General features: G+C 44.7%; 1 protein-coding gene across 4 annotated transcripts in view; it reads right to left on the bottom strand.

Annotated features, from left to right (window-relative positions):
• LOC119163083 (atlastin-3) overlaps positions 1–27,564 on the bottom strand; it is a 211,358-nt gene that overhangs the window by 177,749 nt on the left and 6,045 nt on the right. For 3 of the 4 annotated variants that reach the window (XM_075874259.1, XM_037415019.2, XM_037415017.2), the window contains exon 2: positions 17,105–17,432. In XM_075874259.1, the coding sequence (XP_075730374.1) occupies positions 17,105–17,422 (318 nt within the window). In that variant the 5' untranslated portion in view covers positions 17,423–17,432. Of the gene's footprint in view, positions 1–17,104; positions 17,433–20,171; positions 20,272–27,564 lie in introns of all 4 variants that reach the window. The other variant, XM_075874258.1, reaches the window with a different exon arrangement.

Genomic DNA, 27,564 nt, shown 5'->3' on the forward strand with positions numbered 1-27,564 from the left:
ACAGTCCACCACGCGTACGCTTCCGGTAAGCTCATCTCACAGTGATATGGACATTGATGTCGAGAAACTCCGAGCGATCCGTCGTCGTGTAGAGCGACGTTATGTACGCACGAAGTCATTTGATTATCTGAGAGTGGCCAAACGCAAACAAAAAATACAGCGTCATATGGACAAGTTGGATAAGCGACGATGGGTATCTTTTTGCGAGTCTTTGGATCCCAGAAAGCCTCTATCACTAATCTGGAGAACTGTACGGGGTCTTCGTACAACCATTACTCAGCGCTACCCATTTAAATCTCTCACACTTCACTTATGGTGCGAAGAGATTCATGTCGCAGATTCTTTCTGTCGAAGGATTTCCTGTGCGGAAATTCAACTAGGACAAAGACGCCTGACTTTTGTGTATCCTCACGTGATTCCCGAAGGAAGTGTTCGTTTTCAATGGAAGAACAAAAGGCTGCGCTTGCTTTGTGCAGACGTTCTTCAGCCCCAGGACCTGACGGCACCAATTACTACACTCTGTGTCAGCTAGGAGATCAAGCTCGGAAGACACTTTTGCTGCTATACAACGACTCCTGGAAAATTGGCATGGTTCCACAGGAATGGAAGTCAAGTCACCTGATTCCACTTCTCAAAACCGGCAAGTCACCTTTGGACATTTCCTCCTACCGCCCGATTACCCTCGCGAGCTGTGTGAGAGAATTATGGAAAGAATGATTATAGCGCGTCTGGAAAGGTACTTTGAATTGTACGAAATATATCGATATGCCATGTCCGGGTTCAGACGAGGCCGCTCATCAATTCACAATGTAGTTTACTTGGTGACATATGTAAAGCACCAGAAGGCCTGCAAACGGTTATCTGCCGCTCTGTTTCTTGACGTTAAAGGGGCATGGGGCAATGTCAGCCACGAAGCCATTCTCAGCGCATTAGAAGAAGTGAGACTCGGTGGCAAGATATATATGTAGGTTCAGAACTATCTAGAGAGCAGATAATTTCACATGCAGACAGAGAATGGCCTAACGCCCGAGTATTACTGTAGCCGAGGGGTCCCGCAAGGCGGAGTTCTAAGCCCGACCCTGTTCAACCTAACACTCATTGGACTAGTTGGCAAACAACCAAGCAGTGTCCGACTTTCCATTTATGCTGATGACATCTGCGTGGGCATCAGGTGTGACTCGACTTCAACTTCGCGCTCGACTTCAGAAGTAAAGCAGTGACATCGCACCACCTACGTAAACAAGGGCTCTAAATCGCAAGTGGAAAGTGTGCAGTCATGGTTTTCACCGGAAAACCAATGTCCGCGGACGGCATATTAATTACCGGCAGTTGGTGTCATGCAGTCAGCCTCACAGGTTCTTGGGAGTCATAATCGACCGAAATCGGTCTTGCACCCAACACGTAAACTACGTGAAAACGTGGCTGACCGCCATTTGTAACTTGTTCAGGTTTCTTGCCGGGAAAAGTTGGGGAGTGTCTGTCGAGTCTATGTTACAGCTGTACAAGGTATTATTTATTGTATTCCTGCGGTACAGCCTACCTGTTATATCTAACACGTGCAAACGAACCTGCACACAATCCGAAATATTCAAGCGCACGCGCTTAGGATATGCCTTGGTTTAACGCACTGCGCATCGACAGCTGAAACAATTGCCGTTGCACAGTACTACTCAAATATGACGCACATCACCATTGAAAAGATGCGTGCGTACTTCAGGCAACATGCTAGGAATCATTCCCACACACTTGGCAACCCTCGCTAATGAGAGGCCCCGCACGAGATTTAGTCCAATAGTCTGTGCACATCGTGCGTCGTTTACGTCAGTTTTTGAACCTGCTGAGAAACTGGTGTATCCTCCGTGGTACCTGACACTTCCGCAAGTACGCCTTTGAATTCCAGGAATACAGAAAAATCTAATTTGCCTTCATCAGCCCTTAAACAAACGAGCTTGCACCTCCTGCACGAAATGTGCAATAACCACGTGCACATATACACTGATGTTTCAACCACAGCGTCTGGTTCTGGCGGTGCAGTGGTGAATCCAGCTAGAGCAATCACTCTGCGAATCAAACTGTCACACGATACTACGTCTACAGCGGCGGAATTTGCAGCTTTGCGTGGTGCCCTAGAGTACATCAAATCCCAGAGATCGAGGAAATGGGTTGTGTTTTCCGACTCGAAACCAGCCCAACAGAGCATGCAGTCAGTCCTTCGACGAGGTTGCCATGAACAGTTAACTTACGAGGTTGTCAAGCTTCTTCACCACGTCACAGAAACAGGCCACGATGTCAAGTTTTAGTGGCTACCTGGCCATTGTTGAATTAGTGGCAATGATTTCGCAGACAACGCGGCTCGCACATCGCACCAAGGAGAGCACACCCTTCCGATTCTTTTGTCAAAACTGACGCTGCAAAGCAACTTCGTCACCTGGCACGCAGGCTGGGTCTGCTGGTGTGGAACACTCCAAGCATAAAACATATAAGACACTACCAAATAAACCTTCGACTGGCACGTTGACCTCCATCAGGGTTTCGTCGACGTGAAGCTTCGCTTCTTTGTCGCCATTATTTGGGGGTTTCCCTCACAAAAGCGTGTACAATCCTCATCGGATTGACCGACGATTCGAAGTGCGACGTCTGCTGCACCAAAGAAAACATCGACCATATAATATGCCGTTGCCCTCGATTTGCCTCTAAAAGACAGAAGCTTTCGAACGCATTGCGACAATTGTACGATTGGCCACTCTCTATGCAGATGCTACTGGAACACCGTCCTCGCCTTTCGTCGGCTCAAAAAGCAGTCAAGGACGTCTTGAGCTTTTTTAGGACTACAGGCCCGTGTGCACACCTTTAACTTTTGTGTAGCGCCACCGCTGTATACGCGTCAGCCAATTTACTGATAATCCTTCTTTTTCTCTCTTTCTCTTCTCTTTCCTCTCTATCTCTCATCTTCGTTGCCCCCTACCTGTTCTCCCAGCATAGGGTAGCAAACCGGGCATGTGCCTGGTTAACCTACCTGCCTTCTCTGTTGTTGTTCTTGTCCTCCTCCTTCACTACAACGTCTCTCAAATTCACATGGTAGTTATGAAATGTTAAACGCCACATATCCATCGATCAATTGATAGTACTTTATGATCATGTTGAACGTAGTCAAAATGTCCTAAAATGAAGGTTAGGGGCTGATTCCTCTGTCTGAGAAGCACAAGTATATAAAGAAAAACAAAACTCACAGGTTGGCTCAATACACAGCAAATTGATTGATAACTCTATACATACCAGCATCAACACACATACTTCAAGTCATCGCCCGCATGCCAGAGAGAAAGAATACGTTGGTTCCAGACCGGACCTCCTCCCCCGACGCAAAAGTTTATAGGCTTCTATGGAGCCTTCGCTAACGGTTGTATTTACCTTGGCACTTCGTCCGGGCTTCGAAACGGCGAAAAAGATCGCGCGGCCACCCAAAGAGTGTTGTCGCGAAACATAAAATATGTTCGCAAGTTTTCCCGTGAAATATCAGTTCAACTTAGTAGATAATAAATTCTAGTGTTTGCGGTTCGTTTCTGCATAGCAAGTTTTGCGCAGGTAATAGGAACCTACCATAGAGTTTTATAGCTTTTATGAAGTAGCAAAAGTAAGAATTCCGATAGTAACAGTGTCCCGAAAATGTGAACCTACCACTACTCAAGACTGAATAAATATACAAAAGTTCGTGATGACCCTGAGCACATTGAAGCTTCAGTTTTTAGGAGTAAAAACAGACATAATGAGCGACCTTCATTAGATTACGGACAGAATAGGAGTTTGGCAGTGTTTGCTAATAGGGGCGGGCACAGGTTTTTTCAGAAAAGCTCATGGGAAACGCATGTGGAGCAATGGGAAGCCCTAACAACTCCTCCTTTTGGAAGAGGATCTTGTAAATACACAATAAAATTTAAGTGAGGATGAGATGGTTCTACACATTTTCCCCCATTACCTTGATCTTCGCCCACGAGACACTTTTACATCACTGTCGCATTGATTTATTGTACGTTAAACAGCCCCCGGTGGTCGAGAATTCTGAAGCCCTCCTGTGTGGTGTCTATCTTAATCATGTTGTTCATTTGAAATGTTAATGGCCAAATAATAATAAATTATACTTTATCCAGCTGATTCTTTGTCTGACATTTTGCGCACTATTTCTCATGGAACTAAACACCTTGTAGCCAATGTCCTGATTCTGTTGCAGTGTTTTCCAATTGACTTTGCCGCTCATCAGAATTTTCTGCCTCTGAGGTGTATTCGCCCCTCTACATTCCAGGGAGAGCACCTCAGAGGCATAAATGATGAAAAATCCGTAAATAGGGGCTTTGTCGAGTCGACGTTTCAACAAGAGTAATTGTTTTCCGCAAGCTTCGAACACAACTGATCTCTTTAGCGCTGGCGTGTCTACGCATAGTACCCTCTCCTTCATCGTTACAAAGGAGAAGGAGAGGCAACACTGGATGTGGGGTGTGAGAGAGTGGAAAAGGATGGTGCTGTGATGTTTGGTGTGAGTGAAAGGGAACAGGTATTACGTGAAAAACAAGAAACAAAAATATATATGTTGAGGCAGTAAAACTTTTCACGTGTCGCTGAGCCCCAGTTGTCGAACCGGTTGTCAGAAGTTAACAATGCCAGCTTTGAAATCGCTACGTGGAGGGCTTATCTCGCGCTGGTTTTCCTTGTGCATGCGACACACCGAATAGAGGCCAGAGCTCCTTTAGAAATGTTCATTACTACTGGCTGGAGTGTAGTGGGCTTGTGCATAAGGTAGGACTCAGTATATTCTCGGTCTCTTGCTGGTCGAAAGTGTGACTGAAGTTAGTAGAGTTTGAAACCACTGAAGTTATATCGTCCTACATTGAAATTTTGTGTTATTGCTCGCGTCGTTTTTTTTTGCCGTGTCCGTGATGACCCTTTCATCTAACATTACCAGGCTGTCCTATTTCACCAATGTACTGTGTATGACACTATGAGCATTTGATTACGTAGGTAACTATTTTACTAGTGCAGGATAAATTAAATTTTTTATGGTCAACCTGATTACTTCTAGTGTTTTTATCTATCATGTCAGCCTGAAGGTGTTTACAAAACTGGCATCTCAGATGGGATCAAGGTGTCATTCCAGCACTACAAAGAGAGTTGACTTTTTTATGCACTAAATTGTTCTTAAAGCTCCATTGTTGTGATGCACGGTCTTTGGTACTTCGGGAAACGCTTTTCAAATAGGCTCCTTGCTTGCAAATATTCAGTAATGCTTACTAATAATATCATTTATAATTAGGAGTGCATTTGAGTCATCATCAGCCTGTCCACTCCCACTGCAAGACGAAGGCCTCTCTCATGATCCGCCAATCAACCCGGTCTTGTGCTTTTCGTTGCCAGGCTATACCTGCGAACTTTTTATGCTCATAGGCCAACTTAACTTTCTGTCTCTCCTTCGTGCATTTGCATTCTTTTTCAATCAAGTCAGTTACCCTTAATTACCAGCGCTTATCCTACCTACGTGCTACACGCCAAGCACAAATCTTTTTTTCTTGATTTCAACTTTGATATATTTAACCGCGATTCGTTCCCTGACCCACTCTGCCCTCTTAGTTACACCTATCATTTTCCTTTTCATCGCTCGCTGCGTTGTCCTCAATTTAAACTAAACCCTCTTAGTAAGCTTCCAGGTTTCTTCTCTGTAGCTAAGTACTAGCAAGATTCAGCTATTATATGCCTTCCTCTCGAAAGTCAGTGGCAGATTCCCATTCGTGATTACAGAATGCCTGCCGAATGTGATACACCCCATCTTTATTCTTATAGTTTAACTCTCATAAATCGGCTGCGCGGTTATTACATGTACTAAGTATACTTATTCATTTGCGATTTTCAGCATCTCTCCGTTGACCCCAAGGTGCTGTCTTCTGCCAAGACAGTTTTACAATACTTTAGTTTTGTGCATATAATTTTCAGAACTACTTTTCTGCTTTCTGTGTACAGTTATGTAATCATTAGTTGCACTATAATACTCTCTATCAACTCTTATTCCCAACTCTTCCCAGTCTAGGCTGCGGAAAACTACCTGTAAACACGCGGTGAATAATATTAGAAAGATCGTGTCTCCTTGCCTTACACCCTTCTTTATTCGGATTTGGTCACTTTCTTCAAGGTGAACTGTGGTGGCTGTAGATCCAGTGTAAGTTTCTTTTGGTATGTCTATGTAAGGTTCTTCGATGCACTGTTTACATGGTGCCTGCATGTGTTGACTGAGTCAAACGCCTTCTTGTAATTTATGAAAGCTGGGTATAGGGGTTGGTTGTCTTCCGCGCATTTCTCTATTGCCTGATTGATAGTATGAATATAATTTGTTAAGAAGTACCATGTACGATATACTGCTTGGTCCCTGTGGCTGTTGAACTTTATGTCACATTAATTCTATTGGCCCATATTTTTGTAAAATATTTGTAGAGAACAGACAGTAAGCTGATGGGCCTGTAATTTTTCAATTCTTTGACATCTCCTTTCTTATGGCTTAAGATAATGTTGGCATTCTTTTGTTCATGCAAGATTCTTGTACCCTTGCCGTCAAAAGGCGCTCAGTATATAACGTGTCCTAGGAGTTCTACAGAGAGCTGTACAGAAACTGCAAAAGCCGAGATAGTATCTTGAAAAACAATAATAGTGCAGAGGAATTCGAAATCACGCCAGTAGCGACAGGAGAAGTAAGAAAAGCCTTAGGAGCAATGCAAAAATGGAAAGCTGCTGGTGAGGGTAAGATAAAAGTGGAACTACTAAAATATGGCGCCAAAATTGTGTACGAAAAAGTGGCCACCTGATATACGAACTGTCTCTTGACGGGAAGGGTACCAGAATCTTGGAAGAACGTGTTTGAGTACTTGGTTATAAATACTGCCAGATGGTTGGATTGCGCTTCAGGGTTTTCAAGTTCCTTGTGTTGTTTTCCTATCTAATTCACACGCGTCGTTGTAGACTTTGTATAGTGTCTTTTGGGTAATGTTTTAAACTAATGTTTTGTTAGGATAACTTAAGTGGTTAACGTAATCAGCGTCGTCACTTGAGATCCTTCCTATACACATGGCTTCTCGAACGGAAATTTCTCATTGGCAGTGTCGCGAGTTATTATCGATGTACTGTCGGCTGTCAGTTTTCTTTAAAGCGTCGTGTTCACTTTTCCTGATTCAATGAATACTGTCGTGTCTAGGAAGTTAATTTCTTCGGGATAATTGTGCATGGTAAATTTAAAAGTAGAGTGAAACTGAAACTTGTTACAGTGATCAATGAATAATTTTTGTGTTGCAGTGATAAATGCTGCTGTATGCTTGCCAGTCGGGGACAATACAGCACGTGTACAATCACTCTTGATTTCGAAAATTGCGAGTTCATTAAAAAATTTTTTAAGACGCTCCAACTTCCTTTTGGGAAAGTTGGATAACGGCCACACAAAGCTTTAGGAAAGCCCTAGAATCCGCCATGGAAAAATGTATGAACATTATTTTGTGGAAGGCGTTTGAGCAGGTGGATCGCTGGCACCTGCGCTTTTCCGTGCCCAAATGAACGGCTGGCTGTAAGGAATGCGCATGGTTAAAAGCTTTGGGAAGAGTTCTGGTCAAAATTTACTTGTGGCTGTACTAGTGAAAACATTATCTACACAAACGAATGTTCTTAATGTCATAAACAGTACATTGGCAAAACAGGATAGCCTGTTAATGTTTGAATAAACGGTCATTGCATGGACAGAGCAAAGGCATTACCGAAATAAGTGGTGAAGCAGTTTAAGGTAGCATGATGAAACTTCGACAATCTCAAAATACACACTTCAATCAAACTTGTGGTCGGCAAGAAAGAGAAAGTATACACCGTAGTACCTCATTGACAACTTGAATACACTCTAGCCAGTAGAAATAAACGTTTCTAAAGGGGCTCTGAAGTCTATTCGGTATGGTTCATATGCAACAAAAATCACTGAGAGTTAAGCCCTCCATCTAGCAACTGGTGGGGACATCTGAATTCTCAAAAAGGTTGCAGTGAAAAGTTAGAGGCCTGCACCACAGAGTTTTCTAAAATTAACTACAGGAGAATCTGGCGCTGCGATCATTCAGCGACCACGGGAATGAGGGGTAGTACACACATTTGCCTACACTCTAAAAAAAGAGCGAGTAAAAAGGGTGTCTTTTTGTCCCACAGCAATAATCGTCATCTATTTTGCGTTCCGTCCTTGCGCTATCGCCCCGCGTCAGGTACATTCCGGTCACAATCGACATGCCCATTATCAGGGTTACATTGCATTCTCGCTAGGAAAGTAGCCAGCGCCGAGTTTTCAAGAAAGGAAGTGCACGCAAGCCTGATGACGATTTTTGTTGTGGAGCAAAAAGACACCCTTTTACTCGACATTTTTTTAGAGTGTAGTCTTCGTACTTGTGGATTCGTTTAATGCTGTGTTTCGGTAATGTTTTGAAAGAAAGACTCAAACCTTTTCAACTTCGTGACCGTATTCGGAAAGGTGAGTCTAAACGAATAGGGTGGTGAAGCGCAATCGCTGAACATTTGCTGTTTTGTTTTGTCAGAAAACAGCTTCAGGCCACACGAACACACACGGAGCCAAAAACGGGACAGAAGTACGAAGATTAGACAAATGTGTCTAGTACTCAACGTTCCCATGCTCGCTGAAGCACCGTGCGTTGCAGCTCCCATAGACACTAGCGCCAGACTTCTCTCTAGTGTATATCAGGAAACTCTATGGCCAGTGCCACTGCAGGTCCTGAGTCTAGGTTCTCTTGCCACCTCTTGTTCGCGCGCTCTAAATTCGCGGTCTGCCTGTCGACAAGCCCTCCTCGAAGTACAAAGTGCACATAATGCCTAACAGACGGGTATTGCGTACCTCACATATCAGCAGCATGACGAATGGCATAGTGGCTTAGTGGGTGCTTTCTTACGTCATCAAAGTTGTGGTGGGCATTTAGTGGGTACACTGCACAGCTGCGCTTCTAGCATACATGCCAACGGGCATGCCCTGAGCATACTTGCTGAGCAAGCTCCTAAAATATATATATACCTGTTCAAGTTGGCGTGGAAGCACCCACCACTGTAGCTGAATTGGTAGACCAGTGGACGCGCTGTCTTAAGGATATATGTTCGGTTCCTGTCTGTGGCAAGCTGATTTGTCAACCACTCAGTTTCTAAGCGCGAAGCTTCTCAAAGCGTCACCCATTCCTTTCCATCATCGTTTGCTACCACCGGTGGCACATACCCGCTCTCTCGAGCACATAACCGCATGTTCACATGTTACGGAAAACGTAGCATGGCGTCGTTATCACACTCTCGGTGTTAACCAAAAGCTAACAGCAGAAATTTGGTAAATACGCTCGCTTAGTCCTAGCATTGTCCGCTTGTGGCGTTGCTTGTATATGATGAATATATTGTTACGGTTAAAGTCGAAGGATGTTTATTAGTAGGGCGAATTTTATGGTTCGGTGGTAATGGTGTCGGTATCTGCACCAGTTCACGTCTTCCTCCTCTTCTTCTTTTTCGGCTCATACCCGTTGCATTTCCCGGCTCCCAGACGAAGACCTCTAGGCGGGTATGAATCATTCTGAATGTTGAGGGTGAAGCCATTTAGGGCTGTACCAGCTGGGTCCACTTTGACCAACGGCCAGCTGATGTCAGCCGTGCTACCCCGTATGTCAAATTGCTCAAGCGATCAACAATGACGAATGGGCCACTGTACTGAGGTAAAAACTTTTTGCATAGGCCCCGTTTACGTTGTGGCGTCAACAACCACACAGTCTCCTTTGCAGTATGCTACAGTGTGATGACGGCTGTGATAGCTTTCATTTAATTGGTGTTGCGAAGCCACAGTACGAAGACGAGCAATACTCTGGGCTTCATCGGCTAGGCAGAGTGTCTAAGAGACAGAGTAGTCGCTATGGAAGTCAATTGGAAGAATATTATCGATGCAGCTTAACGGTGAACGGTCGTAAAGGAAGTAAAAAGAACTGTAATTGGTTGTCTCATGTTTGACCGTGTTATACGCATAAGTAATGAAGGGGAGAACATCATCCCAGTCCTTGTGGTCAGACGATACGTACATTGCCAGCGCGTTAGTCAGAGTTCTGTTCATACGTTCTACCAGCCCATTCATCTGAGGGTGATTCGGGGATGAATGGCGGAACAGCTAATTGCACAGACAAAGCAATTCTTCGAAGGCGTCCGCAACGATCTGACAACCATGATCACTAATGATCGCTCTGGGAGGGCCATGCGTAAGAATGATGAATCTAAGCAAAAACGTGGCCACGCACGCCGCTGTCGAGGATGGTATCGCTGCAGTTTCTGCGTAACGAGTCAGATGGTCGACGCACACTATCACCCATCGATTGTTAGACGATCGTGGAAACGGGCCCAAAAGGTCGATACCAACTTGATCAAATGGTAGTGTAGGAGGTGGCAGCGGATGGAGAAGACCTGGCGGAGAAGTCGTAGGCCGCTTGTAGCGGTGGCATTGTTCGCAACTTGCGACATAGTGCTTGACTGTGTCCCGAATTCTGAGCCAGTAAAAGTACTCTTGTGCCCTATTCAAAGTTCTGATGAAACCCAAATGACAAGCTGTCGCACTGTCGTGCATGGCTTTGAGTATGTTAAATTGTAGGCTCTTTAGTACGACTAGAAGGAAGCGTGCACCTTTGGCCGAATAATTTGTTTTGTATAGAAGGCCGTCACGAACAGAAAAGCGGCCGTTGGCTTGAAGACGCGATGTCGTGGAATGTAATGGCTCCAAGCTAATATCAGCCTCTTGTTCTTTCTTGAAAGTACTCAAGTCTGGGAATGTGGAAGAAATGGAGGCAAAACAGTCGTCAAAACTCTCTTTTTGACGCTCATTCGTCTTCAGGGGAAGGCAGGAGAGACAGTCAGCCTCTGCGTGGCGGCGTCCAGACTTGAACAAGATGACGAAGTTATACTCCTGAAGTCGAAGAGCACAACGTGCCAGTCGACCATTCGGGTCACGAAGAATCACCAGCCAGCATAAAGCGTGATGGTAGGTAACGATAGTGAACGGACGTCCATAGATATAAGGTTGAAATTTGTGTGCCGCAAAAACAGCTGCCAAGCATTCTTGTTCTGTTGCGGTATAGTTGCCTTCAGCTTTGTTGAAAGAGCGACTGGCATAAGCTACCATGTGCTCAGCTCCTTGATGACGCTGCACAAGTACAGCATCGATGCCGATGCCACTAGCATCAGCATGCACTTCCGTAGGCAAGGACGCATCGAAGTGGCAGAGTATGGGCTCCGACGTTAGCAGAAATTTTAGCTGGCAGAACGCATCGTCGCAAGCTGAAGTCCAGTTGAAAGGGACGTCCTTTTGAAGAAGACGTGTTTGGGGGTGCACCACGTCAGCGAACCTCGGAACAAAACGACGAAAATATGAGCACAGGCCCAAAAAGCTCCTCCATTCCCGCACCGATTTTGGTGGTTCAAAAAAGCTGACGGCCTCAATTTTTCGTGAGTGTGACCTTACTCCATTTTTGTCAACGAGATGTCTCAGTATTAATGTCTCCGTTTCACCAAAACGACATTTCTTAGAGTTTAGGATCAAGCTGGCCTTTTGTATGCAATCAGAAACAAGACTGAGACGTCTGTATTGTTCGTTCAGGGTGCTGCTAAAAATCACCACATCATCTAGGTAGCGCAAACAAATTTCTCATTCAGGTCCTCGAAGTATTGTATCCATAAATCGTTCGAATGTTGCCGGTGCATTACAAAGGCCGAACGGCATAACATTAAATTCATAAAGGCCGTCAGGAGTCACAAAGGCCGTTTTCTCTTTGTCGTTTGGGTGCATGGGTAGTTGCCAATGACCTGATCGCAAATCTAGTGACGAAAATTAGGCAGCGGATTGCAAGCAATCAATGACGTCATCGATTCTAGAAAGCGGATACACATCTTTTTGTGACCATAGTTAGTTTTCTATAGTCAACGCAAAAGCGCCATGATCCACCCTTCTTTCTTGCTAAGATCACAGGCGCTGCTCACGGACTAGATGACTCCTGGACAACACCTTTGCGCAACATATCAGTGACCTGTTTAGCTATCACTGCCCTCTCTGTCGACGACACGCGGTAAGGTTTTTGACGATTGGGCTGTGCAGATCCAGTGTCAATTCTGTGATGAGCACGAGAACGCGGTAGTGAAGTCTTCGTCTCACTTTGTGTGAAATCGAACACCGAAAGATGTGTCATAAGGACATGTGCAAGAGCGTGGCGTTCATGTGAGGGCAGTGACTTGCTCGTCATTCTTAAGGTCTCCTCTTCAGAACTGCTTCTCTGGGGTTCGCTTGTTTCAGACTGCTGCTCTTAGCTCAATACGGTGATAGTGCCGTACGTAATTTCGTCAAACTCGGCAAGCTTCATATCACGTGGAAGAACAGCAGGCATCGAAGAACGATTGAAAACCCATAAGTTTGAGGCGTCGTTCACGACTGTCACGAGAGGACGAGGCACAAGTACATTTTTCTTCACGCAGCCCGTCGCAAGTGGTTGAAATTGCGCGTCAAACGATGAAAGGTCAGCAACAGCAAGATTAACAGGAACACGTGATAAAGACCACGGCGTTAAAGGAGAATCATTCGACACGACGAAACAGTTTTTCCCCCGTAATGATGTCTCAGCAAGCGAAGACAAACGCATGTTATTCAACGTAATTTTGCCTGTGCCACAATTAACGGAACCACCACAATCCTGAAGAAAGTCGATCCCAAGAATCACATCATGAGTGCACCGCGGTAATATTAAAAATTGCGTGACAGCATATTCAGCCCCAAACAAAACACTTGAAACACAAGTACCTAGAGGAACGAGGCGCTCTCCGCTGACACCACGAAACGTCACGCCACCATTCCACGGGAACATAACCTTCCGACCAAGTCTCTCCTTGAATGTGGCACTCATGACGGAAACCGTAGCACCAGTATCTATCTCACGCAGTTGCAGGCACACTATCAATTAATACACACACTTTGTTTTGGGACATCATAATAGGAAGAGGAGCAGTTCAGAGATGGAGACCGGCCGGCGAGCCTACCTCCATCGGCCGCGCCGGCTAGTTTCCCGATAGAGGCGGTGGTGTAGAACGTCGCCGTGAGGATGGTGAACCGCGTGAGCGACTGGCTGGTGGTGTCAGGCTACAGTCTGGTGCTGGCGAGTCACTCCTCATGTTAAAATAGCGGAAGTAATTCGTTGGTGGCGAGCCTATAGCGTTTGTTGCGCGAGGTTCTGCCGGCCAATGATCATCGTTGACGCCTTCAAAGTTAGGCCCAGTCAGTGGTGGGCCATACCTCGTCTGGCGGCGACGGCGACAAAAACGAGAGATGTGTCCTGTCGCACCGCAGCTGTAGCAAACAGGTGAAAGGCGACCGACATTCTAGACTTTGGAATAAGCCGTCCTCGGACGCTGCCAGTAGTAGATACGATCTTCTAAGTGCCGATTCGTCGTCGTACTCCGATAAGCGCGTTGGTCATGCGTGACGTTGTTAGGAAACGTGTGGTGTTGCTGTTGTAGGGGATCGGTTTGACTGTCTGCAACGCCTTGGCATGGCTGATGGCGATGAAACTACCAGTGAAGCTTCGTGAGGTTGATTAAAAACGCAACCGAGCTGTTCGGCCTTCACGGCGTTCATTGATTTTCTGTGTCTTTTCAGTTCCTCACGTACGATTGGCCTGGATACTGCAGCTGTCCTCAATGCTTGCAACCGTCGCAACATTCGCCAACCTACCGAACTTTGGCATTATACGGTGTAGCTTCAAGGTCTCAAACGTGCGGCAATGATGGATCACGTCAGCTACTGAATCGACGCTCTCCTTGCCAATCAAGTAGGTATACACATCTTCGGCACTACCCTTCAGGAGATGCCCGATTTTGTCCTCTTCGGACATACGAGGATTTGCCGTCTTACACAGCTTCAGGATTGTCTCAATGTACGTAGTACAAGTCTCACCTGGCACTTGACCACGCTGAAGTAATGTCTGCTCGGCTCGCTTTCTTTTTGCAGTGGAATTCCCAAAGCACTCTGTGAGCTGGATAGCGAAGTAATCTAAGGTTGTTAGCGACTTTTCATTGCTCTCGAACCATACAGGAGCAGTGTCTGTCAGGAAGAGAGCAACGTACTTTAGCTGAGCCGTAGCATCCCAGCCGTTGTACTTGCTCACGCGTTTGTAGTGTCAGCCATTCTTCCACGTCCTCGCCGGGTTTCCCTGAGAAAGGGCGTGGCTCCAACTGACGCATCCAGGCACCGGGCGTCTGCGCCGGAGGAGTTGAAGATGACTGTAGGTCACCGTTGTTTGACATCGCGAGTTCCGGTAGTGTTGGAGGCAGTCGCGTGAGGCATCGGCTTCGGCAAGGACCTAGTGGCAGTGGCTCCGTCGTCTTGGGTGAGTACCCAACACCTTTACCACAAAACTGTTACGGTTAAATTCGAAGGGTGTTTATTAGCAGGACGAAGTTGATGGTTCGGTAGTGATGGCGTGGGTATCTGCTCCAGTTTACGTCTTCTTCCGCTTCTCCTCTCTCGGCTCATACCCGTTGTAACATGATAAAAAGCGAGATGACGGTACTTGAAGTATTCACTAGATGGGCGGACGGGCGCACGGACGGACTGACAGACAAGCAGATGGACAGACGGATAAACGAACGGACGCACGAACGGGGCGCTCGTACAGACGGAAGCACGGGCGCATTGACGAAGGCTTGGCCTCACTTCATCATATATTCCATGAATATGCTGTGAGCTTTAAAGACGATATCTTTCTTGGGGACCTTCGACGCAAAAATTTTGGTCTGTCTGTCTGTCTGTACATTTGTCTATTTGTTCACTCTTAATAGTACCGGGTACTTAAAACGACTGACCCCATTTGCAGCGCCCACCAATGTTGCTAAAGGTTCAGCGTTCATACTTGTGCAATTGCCAATTAAAAACAATTATTGCGCATGTCTGGGGCACCGTAACAACATGCATATACTCTGCATATGCGTATTTTACTAGAAAAGGCACACATATGTAATTTTAAGAACCGTAGCACTTATCACGCTGCGCTGACCATGCAACGCTTGCATGAAAAGTCGAATGTTTCCAACGCTTTGCTAAGACGAGACGGTGGTGGCAGCGACCAACCCGTCGCTTTACGTGCTACACCTTATCACCTCTGAGACGGGTGCGCACACCCGTATCAGAGCCATGCGCTTTGTTTTCGAAGAAAATTGACAGATGGCGCTCACGTCTCGCGTGTGACGTGACTTGATGTGCTCGCTCGCTTCTGCTGCACGCTGGAGGCACTCTAAAGGCAGCGCCTCCAAACTACCATTCACCTATTTTCTTGCACAGAACATCAAATAAATGTTTTGTTCACACTCTCTACACACAAGACTATCGTCTTTCGACAACATTTGCAGACCAACATGTAGATACGGGTCCAGTTTTTTTAGTGAATGACATTATGGCTACAGAACAATGAAGGGATACAACTAATGAGTCCCACGCCTATTGTAGCTTTGTTATTTGTTGGCTTTGTTAGGATGCGTCTAACAAAAAGAAACAAGGCCGCGATCAATCACTTGACTTTTTTTTGTATATCTGAAAGGCTGACCGTGATTGCGGGCTCTGGAGATAATAATAATGTTATGTTTTTTAACGTAGGTGGACGTCACACCGTCAACTAGCTGCTAGTGTTTGAACCTAAAGTGACACCACAAGCGTCGAAACAGCTTCTTGTGGTTCAGGAGCCGAATAACGTATGCTGTATTACTGAAGCCGATGACAGAATAAAAATGGTGTTGGGAAATAACTTGGGGGGGGGGGGGGCTAAAAAAAATTCCAATCTTGTGCAGAAGTCACAACACAGTCATAGCGAAACCTATAAGTCTGGCCTTTTAGAGCATTTTCTAAACACTGTAACTGCTGCAAGCACAATTCCTAGGTAGCCACTACGGCATTAATAATAATAATAATAATTTCTTGGTAGCAGGCTGGCATTCGCTATGCTTAATTTCATCATTCTTCTGAGAAGCATGGTACCCGCTAAACACTTGCAAGAAATTTTGTGCCAATTGTAAATGCACTGGCTGACGACAATCAGTAATTATGCCTGAAGTATGTTTGTGCCACAGTTAATAAGTGATCAAGAACAAGCTTTGCAATGCATGGAGCATTGGGCGACCCACTTCATTACGGTATTCATATTGTGTGACGCTTGGTGGTTCATTCGCTGTTATAAAGCGCTTCATTACTTATATTTACGCGATTTTTTTCCCGACATCAAGCCTGCCGAACAAGTCCTACGCACCGGCGTGGTTCAGCGGTAGAATACTGGGCTGCCACGAAGTGGACTCGGACTGGAGCCCCACTGTGTCCTTGACACGAGATTGTTTTTTTTTCTTATTTCGTGCGATAGTGTTTACGGACACCAGCGAGGCGGCGGCAGCGGCGCAGGACAACTACGGCGCCGCACGTGACACGAGTTGCGATCTATTTACAGCTTTACCTGTGAAAAAGTGGTTTTAATGATCGCAAAATATATAAAAAGCTCATTATTGTGAATGGCAGTGCTCCCACTCTGAAACAATGTAAACCAATATGAAGTAAACTAACGTATCCGCATTGCCCTAGTAGGAGATAATAATCATAGGGCTGCGAGTAAACCTTGAATATGTGGTGAATTCGTCGAGTTTGTGAAACAAGAAAGTGAACAAGTATTTTTTTTTGTTCCAGAGCGAGGTGGAAGAAGACGGAAGGGACACAGATGAGTGCTGACTCCAAACTGATTGTTTATTTCAAGATCATAACAACGTGCTTTTACGTTGTTGTGATGTTCAAATAAACATTCAACTTGGAGTCAGCACTCGTCTGTCTCACCTTCCTGTTTTGTCGTAAGCGTGCTGTAACCAGAAATGCATCCACACCAACTAGCTCAACTTTAATTACTATTAAACAAGTAAGTCACATACTCGAGTTGAATAAAACAAAGGTTTTTTCTTCACTTTTTTTCTCCTCATTAACTGTTGCTCACCATTACGTTGTGATCTCTGTTCTTACCAGAAAAACCTCATTCCACAATAGGATTCCGGTAGTCTGGCACTGGCTGCCCGCTTGCCACTTGAAGCCCTCCAGCGGAGCGTTCGGGTCGCCCAGCCAGTCAGCTCGACCTATGTTGCGTAGGTAGCGCAGCAAGAAGCATAGCAGGAACGACTTTCCTTTGCGGAAGGCACCGGCTACCGCAATCACGACAACGGGGTGGTCCTTTATGCGTTCGTCCAGAAGGAGACGTGCCAGGCCATGCTCATCCAGTTCCAGACTGCGTCCGTTTACATTGAGGATCTGCAGCGGCTGACCACTGTCAACGTGGTCCGACATCACGGCAGCTCTGCGAGTGGAGCAGACAGTACAGCAAGTGCGAAATGACTACGGCTCAGAAGCCTCATCAAGCACGATAATTTGCCGCTGGCGACATCAATACGAGTTAACCGACAAATCATCACGTGATGATGACCGAAATTGACGTCACGTTGTCCAAATTACTTTAGTACACACATGATGTCATCTGTTTGCTGCCCGATCAAGACAATGCAAAACCGTATGAGACGTAGAAAGCTTGCAGTCTCCTATCTTAGATGTTGTGCGAAAGAACGTAAGATGCAGGTCGTTTGTTTGCAACCTAGGACCCACACCACTCACCAAAGTAAACCAATATAAATATCTTAGAATCACAATAACTAGTGACTTAAGCTAGAATAACCACATTTCCAACATCTTTAAGTCTTTTAAGAAAACTTTGTATTCTTTAACACAAACTAAATCATGCTCCCCCTGATACTAGATTTCTGGCTTACACATGACTAATCCGACAAAAACCCGAATATGCTCTCATCGTATGGCACCCCTGCACAAAACTGGCATTATAGCATTATATATAGTTCAACGCGAAGCAGCAAGGCACCTTTTTTACAAATATAGAATAAATTACTCCCCCACATCTCTATTGACACAAAATACTATTATTCAGACTGTTCAGCTTCGAATATAAATAAATAGGTGAAAATTTCTCATCAACCTTAAAAACAATTGCTTCTCCCTAAACCCACGGTATATGTATGTACACTTACAGAACAACCCTTATGAAAATGACTGTTGATTTTCTTTTGTCGAACTATGATCGAATGATTGACTCTACTGATCATCAATGGCTCTACAATACTCCTTGACTTGCTTGAATACTTCGTCGACAAAATTTCTGTTGGGCACTTTGCAAGAAAAATGTGGTTGGCTCATTTCTATTGAAATACTATTAAAGAAGTATTTTGTAAACAATATTTCTATTTGTTTCTATATAGAGTTCATTAATAACTTTTGAATTAAAAATCGGGAGTCAATTTTCAATCCTGGTCGACAATTTTCTGAACGGTATTTTATTCGAACCATAATGTATTTTTGATGCCATCTGTTTTATTGCTCACTAACTTCTCTTTGTTTATTCAATAAAAACACATTGTCGTGACCTTTCTTTACCGTCATAGAGCAGCAGAGCTAACCTATTTAAAGTTTACTGCTTCCCATCTACTGTCCGCAATTGAAATAACATAGAGGTATCACAAATAATGAAAGCAGATTCTGTTGAACACATATTGATTAGATGTTACTTACGGTGTTACGTTGATTAACGCTTCCTTAGGTTTAGAGTTAATGCTTTTGTAAATTCAAGAAGTGGTATTGCTGTCTTTGATCTTGCAAGTGTATTATTGAATGCTCATGCGTGCGCGTATTGTTCGCTGTAACTACTTTGCTTCTTTCTGATGTTATGGTTCATCGTTTTCTTTGCATTTTCTAAACTATTCCTTTTTCGTAAATGTTGTCTGTCTAGTTCTTGTTTTGTTATTTCTTTTTGACATTACTGATGAATGTATGTATGTACTGATCACCTGGACTGACCCAATGAAGGTCTGCAGTATTGTATAATTAAAATAAATAAGTTTAGGAGATGGTTAGAGAGTAACAATACTCCTATTAAGAAGAAAATTAAGAAACTGGTTGACGCCTTCGAAATTCAGCACAAGGTCTCCTGTGTGTGTTTTTAGAATCGATTGATGTCTTGAACGTCGTCTACTTTGGTAAATATCACATTACAATGTTTCTAGCCTAGACCCGTGTTCTCAAATATTTTTGTATGTTTGGTACAGGCCTCAAGGTCTCTCTGGAGTATTCTGTCTACAGTTTCTGGATTCGCAAAAATGTTTCAGATAGGCAATATGCAGGGCATACAAATCTATGACAAAAATTCTTTGCTTATTAACGCCTCTAACCATTACATGGTTGTCAAGACGGGCATAGCCTATCATGTATTTGCAAGCTGCGCTGGAAAAGTCATGTTTTGAATGCGAAGCGTTTCTTAGCGAACTTCGGCGACATTGAGCGTGTCTATCTATCTATCTATCTATCTATCTATCTATCTATCTATCTATCTATCTATCTATCTATCTATCTATCTATCTATCTATCTATCTATCTATCTATCTATCTATCTATCTATCTATCTATCTAGCCGCTTACGTTTTGGTACTCTCGTGGTCACTCCCTTAACTTGGCGTGAATCAAAATTAGCATGGGAGGTTAAGATGATTTGACGAATATGACGTGCTGCTCGAGACCTCAATAAAGTTACAATCCCGTCACGTACGTCATAAAACTCGTGCCGCCAGACATTGGCACATACCCACGGATGGGCATGTGCCGCTGGTGTGTGGGTATGTGCCACAGGTGATAGACACTCATTATCTGCCCAGAAACGAAGAAAACCCACATGGGCAACTTTGACGTGCGAGCGTTAAGAAATAACCGAAATCGGTAGCGTCAACCCGACGAATGCAAATAATAAAAGTCAGTGTCCCAGCTGGAACGAAACCCAAGCATTCTGCGTGGCAATGAATCATTTTACCACAGAGATACGCCAGGTCTCGGAACTACGTTCCAAATAGACGTTAAACTTCGTGAAATATCAATAGTGGTTGCAGTGCTGCATACCCAGTTTTATAAGTATTACACATGTTCTCTTTTCATACATCCGTCACGTCGGGTTAAAGCCAATTGTGGTCAGTTGCCATGCGCTTACGTTGATTTATGTGGCAGTGCTCCGGGCCAGCATCCTCGCGAGAATCAGAGCTTCATATCCGCTTCTGGTGTTGTTAATTCGTATGTTCCAGTTGGCATCGCTGTGCAAGGGCAAATGACTGTTTATATAAACATCTGCAACTCTCCAACGTATGTCTGTGCGTGCAACGTTTGTACATATATTTAGTGTCATTTCATGACGTGTAACACAATAAAAAAATTACAACATGGTCACCTTCCCTCCGCATGCTTCGCATAACGTCGATTCCCAAGGACGCGGGATCTGCCGAGGCAAATTTTCTTAAAACACGTCACAGTTTCACGAAAAACAAATTATTGGCATATACATGCGTCTTTGGCTGGGCAAACCTTCCGCAAGACAAGTCTTCTGTCTGGAGAGCGGGAATAAAAGGTTCATTTCTGTGCGAGAGAATCGGCGCGTAGGGGCTGCGTGAGATATGCCGCCATCGATCAATGATTTGAAGACACGAAGTTTTCTAAAACCCAAAGCCACTGGTAGCACTACGTACTTTTAGTGAAACGTAGAAAACACTAGATCTTACGTTAACTACGTCCCGCTGCCAGCGCAATGTAATAAGCACTGCCGTGTTTAAAATTACGTATCAATGCATTTCGCAGTAAAGTAACACGATAAATAGTGATGGCGTATTGATGTTGCACCCAAGTAGGTGTACAATTATTTTTTTTTATTTTGATTGAGAATATTCACTAGTGTTAATGCAGCCAGGACGGAAAGATGGGCGGTTGTTCAGCAGTTGGCCAAAACTTCCGCTCTAGTGATTGAATCGATTGACAGACAGACAAACAGAAAGAGAGTTGCACATACAGACCAAAATTTCTGCGTTGAAGTATTCAAATACTATCGCATTAAAAAAGCTGATGCTTAACATAGCTGCAGGGTATTAAGACCATGTGACAGCCATAGTCTGCAACAAGCTATTGCGTATTAATGAAGAGAAGGGAAGGATGCCACAAGAGGATAGTAATAAGGCCAGGGAGAAGTGATAACTGGCAGTTATTCATATATTCGCCTCCTTTCGCATGATGTCTAATAGATAGGAACGAACTAGTGTGCACGCGTAGCATTTTAAGTTCTAGGCAAGCTGTCAAAAGTTTGCAGAATAGTCACCAAAAGTATTAATTTGCGAGCATGCAAGTAAGAAACTAGTGTAGTGGTTACACACACACAAAAACAATATGTGCTATGCTCTGTGAGTGTTATGTGTCAAGTGCCTTTATTTTGGGGGAGGTGTTATATCGTTGATAAAGAAAGCTGCATGCTTATGAAATTAAGAGAAGGCGACCATTCATTATCGAAGTGCCCCAGTTTGCAGTTGGCCAGCGCTCAGACAGCAGTCCAGCAGCGAAACTTTGCCAGGAGACGAACGTCATTTCTAGAGATAGCTTGTACGTATATTCTACCGAATAATGTAGGCTTTTCATATTATAAGAAAGCGAGAAGGCTGCGTCAGTGAACCTTCTAATGTCTGTCAGATAAGGAGTACGCATATCCGTGTTCTGCCTGCAACTGTGGACTTACGAGGCGTTAAACGGGCTCCTGTTTGAATGTTTGTGCGTGTTTTTGTGCGCGCTTTGCGGTACGTTGATAAACATCAACCGTGACAGGCTGTCTTTTGGGAGACTAATGGGCGTCGGTTACGTATTCCATGATTGAGTTGTGAGTCGGCGCTCCTTTGTGCAGTTGCATTTCTTCTTCATGCCCTGTTTGCTGCGCAGCTTACTACAATATAAAGCTTTTGCCAATCACACTCTATTCAATTATCGATGGATGACCTCGAAATTATTGACAATGCTTGGTTCGTAATAATGTTTGCGGTTTAACGTCTCAAAATTACCACATTAATATGAAAGACGCCATAGAGGGGGCCTCCTGAAATTTCAAGGAGACGGGTTTTTTGATGACGCGGGAAGATACGTTCAGACTTCAAATAGATATAACCGGTATTACATGAAGTCTATCCTAGCCATTATATTGTGCTACTAATAAGCTCTTTCAACTTTTCGATTTTAAATATAGATATGGTTTTGTCAATATACAACTACGAATTTTTTTTATTTTCTAAAGCATTTTAATCACCGCATTCTTTCCTCTTTCCCCGCTTCTAAAACCACTCCTGCCACGCATCGTTATGGGCATGGCCATCCCGGAAACTTCTCGGCGTCACCGCCCCCCTCCTCCTCTTCATCCTTTTTTTTTGCGTTTGTTAGTCTTAACGTTCCACCTACCCCCACCATGCTTTTTCCTTTTCATTTTTTTGTGTTTCTCTCGTCGTTGCTCATTTCCGAAGCATTTTCTATTTCAATTTTTCTCAGCCAACATGCCCCTAAATTTCTAGGCATTTGCGCTGAGCGGGCCACCTACGAGGATACCGAAACCATATTTTCACCAATTACCGTCCTCATTAAACACATGCTCTTCCGACCCCTACCAGCGTCGCTTACCAATGACATCTTGGCATTTAAAACTACGCTGCCTGCTTCTGCCCCAAGCCCCGCCGCGGTGGTCTAGTGGCTAAGGTACTCGGCTACTGACGCGCAGGGCGCGGGTTCGAATCCCGGCTGCGGCGGCTGCATTTCCGATGGAGGCGGAAATGTTGTAGGCCCGTGTGCTCAGATTTGGGTGCACGTTAAAGAACCCCAGGTGGTCGAAATTTCCGGAGCCCTCCACTACGGCGTCTCTCATAATCATATAGTGGTTTTGGGACGTTAAACCCCACATATCAATCAATCAATGCTTCTGCCCCAAATCCCCTTTTTGAACCCGCTTTCTTGTTGAGAATACCACTGATAGTTTGTTTAGGAACAGGCTCAAGCCTCTTTTGTGGGCAACCTTTTTCAGAGGCCGGACGCGGTGATCGTCTGCAGGCTTCGAACTTTCAAGCACTTTTCTTTTTTTGTGTCTTTAGCCGACACCGCTGTGCAGCTTACCTTCCTAGTTTGCGTGTTTCTTCTTCCTCTTTTTTTCTTTTTTTCTGTTTCCCTCTTCTATTTTTTTTCTGTTCTCCCACATACTCCAAGAGCACTTTCAACTTGAAATGAAGTGAGGACTGCACTCCTCTGCTGTATAGTTTTTTTTTTTTCTCTTTCCAGACGGCGATTGCCAACAGAGACACGTGGCACCACCAGAAGATGACGTCACTAATAACCCTCTTAAATCTAACACGCCAAGGATGATAAGGTGCCTTCCACGAAGATAGGTCCTCCTATCGAAACGTCGGCCAGCCTGCCCGAGGCACTTCCTCTGTTCAACCTGACTATCCTACTAACGGGAAGTATATAAGTCAACGTAACTAATACGTAATAGGTAATTGTGGTGTCTTGACATACTTTTTGTGCCCATGTTCGCGCACCCTGTCTTTGAAATCTGCAAAAATGGCAGTAAAAACGTGTCCAGTAGTCCACTCTGGCTACGTGGAGGCAAATACCAGCGGTCAAAGAAGTTTGACGACGCTTGAGCTTCGTGTTTAAGAGGAGAACGCGATTGCATAGTCGGGATCTCTGTGCATCGGCTTGCCAATTCTGCCTGTATACAGATCTCGGTGCATGCCTCTGCACTACCGTTATAAAACGAACGTCTCTGAACGGAACCGTGGCCGTTTCAGGCTATCTTAATACAAGTACGCTTTCTTTGTACCCACTAGGCCATAATAGTTCCTTCTGCGAATGAGCGAAGGGACACTGGACATCACTCCTGTGTATTTTGCATGTGTGCATTCAATGAATACTACTGGAATATATGACATGCCTTGATGGTAGTAATCTCATGCATTAAAAAAAAGTGAAGGACACTTCGTAAGTTTCAAACTGGGTTCGGCGAAAGTCGGTGGTCATTTGAGTGACTGTGACTTTTTTTATGTGTATGTATAGAAAACCAGCCTTGCCCAGGTGGCGCATCGAAAATGCACACGTGGTGTCACCTAGGAAGTTCAATGAAAAAGTCTTCGTAGTACAGGACCACCGGGTCACGTTGAAACGCATACAGAACGTTGCGCGACACGTTATCGGCTGCACCAGTTTTTGTAAGGTCTTTTTTTGCTGCAATATTTACAGCGCAAAAGATCGACTTTACGGGCATTGCTGATTGATTGATTGATATGTGGGGCTTAACGTCCCAAAGCCACCATATGATTATGAGAGACGCCGTAGTGGAGGGCTCCGGAAATTTAGACCGCCTGGGGTTCCTTAACGTGCACCTAAATCTGAGCACATGGGCCTACAGCATTTCCGCCTCCATCGGAAATGCAGCCGCCGCAGCCGGGATTCGATCCCGCGACCTGCGGGTCAGCAGTCGAGTACGTTAGCCACTAGACCACCGTGGCGGGGCGGGCCTTGTCGAAGGCAGCATGTCAGTATCTGGTTCAGGGAACATACTGGTGTAGCGGACGAGCAGTGATTTCACCGGTTATCTTGCTGTACGGCTTCAGCGGTGTAGTGTTTGTGGAGGGGTACATTCCTTAGAGAGCGCGGTCGAAACGACACAAGCTTCGCGCAGAAAATTATGTTTATGGTGTGAAGAAAACTGCGCAGCAGTAACTCATACTCCGAAATTGCAGCCGCATGCCGCGTGTAAGTTGAAGAAGCATCGTACGACCTGAAAGTATAGGTAAGCGTGTATTGAAATTGCGCATCAAAGAGCTCGCTTCAGTCTTTGCTGCTTGCACGTTACTTTCTCCCTTTCATTGATAAGTATTCTCTCAGAATAACTGATTGTGCGTTCAGCCAAGAGGCAGTTAGTTTGAGCGATCACAACCATATTTGCGTAATCAGTAGTTTACAGCTTTCGTGGTGTGTTAACACACAGGTGAGTTGCCGTTTCATCTGCAGGTCACGGGATTGAATCCCGGCTGCGGCGGCAGCATTTCCGATGAAGGCGGAAATGTTGTAGGCCCTTGTGCTCAGATTTGGTTGCACGTTAAAGAATCCAAGCTGGTCTAAATTTCTAGAGCTATCCACTACAGCGTCTCTTATAATCATATGGTAGTTTTGGTACGTTAAACTCCACATATCAATCAGTCAGTCAGTCAGTCAATCAATAAATCAATCAATCAATCAATCAATCAATCTATCTATCTATCTATCTATTTATCTATTTATCTATCTATCTGTCTATCTATCTATCTATCTATCTATCTATCTACCTATCTATCTATCTATCTATTGAGATGCCGTTTTGTTTTTGGAGTTTCGAACACAGCCAAAAACAGAAGACTCGTGTAAAATCAGTAGTTAAAGTTTTCGTAGTTCATTCACTCAGAGCTGAGAATCTTTTTCGCATCGCGGTTCCCATTATGGTCTTGTGAACAGTGTATGGGTACTGAAAGAACATAACTCTTACACAATCTCATAGCGTATACAAGCACGCAGGAGAGAAGCCATTGTTTTTGCGATTTTATTTGTGGTGTTATGAACAGTATTGACCTAATCTATCATCGTTCACTTTCTTCGTAGCTGACAGCAAAGCACACACTGTCCGCGTAAACTAGCCCTTGCAAAGCCAGCGTGAGTGGAATTCGCAACCACGTCTCAGTGATCTTACTTTTAGGTAAACGATGCCAACTCGCCGTCGTCAAGCGACGGATTACCAGCTTGTGGCCGGCCCATCGTCTCAATTTGATACGTCAGTAAAAGAGCTTTGTTGAGTAAATTTCCGAGAATAGGCAAAAAAGGCATCTGTACCGTGTGTTAATAAGATTCTCTGTGCGCGAAATGTGGTTATTTGCTTCACCTATAGTGAACTTGCTATCACTATAACTATATGTCAGTTGTTATCATGTCTATAACTGTGTACGTGGCCTTTTATTGATGTTAAATGTGCAATCTTTAGCGTGATTTACATACGTAAGCTGTAACACGCTTGCTAAGTAAACGGAATATTGTGTTTTACAGATGAAGCGTTGCCGCTGCTCTTATTGGTATGGCCTCAATGAAAATAAGCAAAGGTGATGTTTAGGCGGTACTCCTCTCAAATGTGGCACTTCACATGCAAGAACACCATCGTTTCCTGTCTTTTCTTTGGAGACCCTTCTGTTCAATTGACCGTGGTAGCCATCACCGTCCGTCTACCCGTATTGCAATAAGGCCCCCTGGGCGGCACAAAGTATCAACACAAACTCTAGTGTTGGAAGCCTACAGCGTTCGGTATTGCTTTTGGTATCAAGGGAATCGTCCACATTTTTTGGGTGCTTCTCCGGACACCATGGCGTTCAAAGCCTTAACTGTGCGGCTATACTACTCTACCGTAAAATGCAGTCATACTGTAGCGGTGTTCTGCTCAAACTGCAAGTACTTCATGTCATGGAACATAACTAAGCTTGTTAGTATCTCGAAGTTCGTCATCCTTGTTAGCTATATTAGGTCTGACTGAGCGGTCCTGCCGGAGTAGCGAAGTAGTTTTACTGGAACGTCTAAGTTTTCGTAGCCATATTAGCGACACGATTGAGAGTGTCTATAATAACTCAGGAGAGATACCTAGGCCCAGATGTGCCGATGGGCAGACAGGTAAACGGAGACACTAAAAGCTTTCGCCTTAAAATAATGTGGCTTTGTGGATGAACACCTGTTTGCCAAACAGACAGCCTGGATCCGATTATCAATCGAGTCGAAGAGTTTTATTACTTTAATTTCCTGCCACCGCATGGAGTTAATATAGTGTTCTTCTTCTTCCGAAGCATTTTCAAGCAACAGCGTGACTTTGTGGTATAGCACCTGACTTTCACGCAGATCGCCTGAGTTTGATTTCATATCAAACGGAATATTGCATTTCTCCATCTGTCTCAAATCAGGGACGAAACGACTTTTCGCTCAAGAGAGAGAAAGATTGACATTATTTAAACATATCCTGAGGAGGCTGAGAAAGAGCCATTCCGACCCTTAATTCAACCTGGAGGCTCCGCCCAGGATGGCGCTGGCAGCTGAAGGCTTGTAGCGATGTCCCGGGCCCTCTGGACCGCCTGTAGTTGCAGCTTGTATTGATTGCTCTTGAGGGCTTCCTGCCAAGCCTCTTGGGTATTCAGTTGTGCTGCGCAATCTCGAACACAGCCAGAGCATGTGTTCGAAATTGCAATAGGGATGATTGCAAAGGGAGCATGTGGGTGGTGTGTCGGGGTTGACTCTGTGTAAGGTGGGTGGTGTTATCTACGTACGTATTTGCAATCTTCTGAGAGTTAGAGCTTGTGCTTTGTTAAGTTTTGGGTGCGGTGCTGGGAAGGCAGGTCTTTGTCCACGGTAATGTGAAGTGATCTCGTGGTATGTGAGTGCTTTGTCCTGGCTGCAGAGATTCTCGTACTGCTCACTAATCGAGGGGTCGTTGTCCGCGGCGCGGAGTCTGAGCTCACGCGTCAGGCGGTTGACCT

This window comes from Rhipicephalus microplus, chromosome 9, assembly GCF_043290135.1.
Source record: "Rhipicephalus microplus isolate Deutch F79 chromosome 9, USDA_Rmic, whole genome shotgun sequence".
NCBI classification, from domain to species: Eukaryota; Metazoa; Arthropoda; class Arachnida; order Ixodida; family Ixodidae; genus Rhipicephalus; species Rhipicephalus microplus.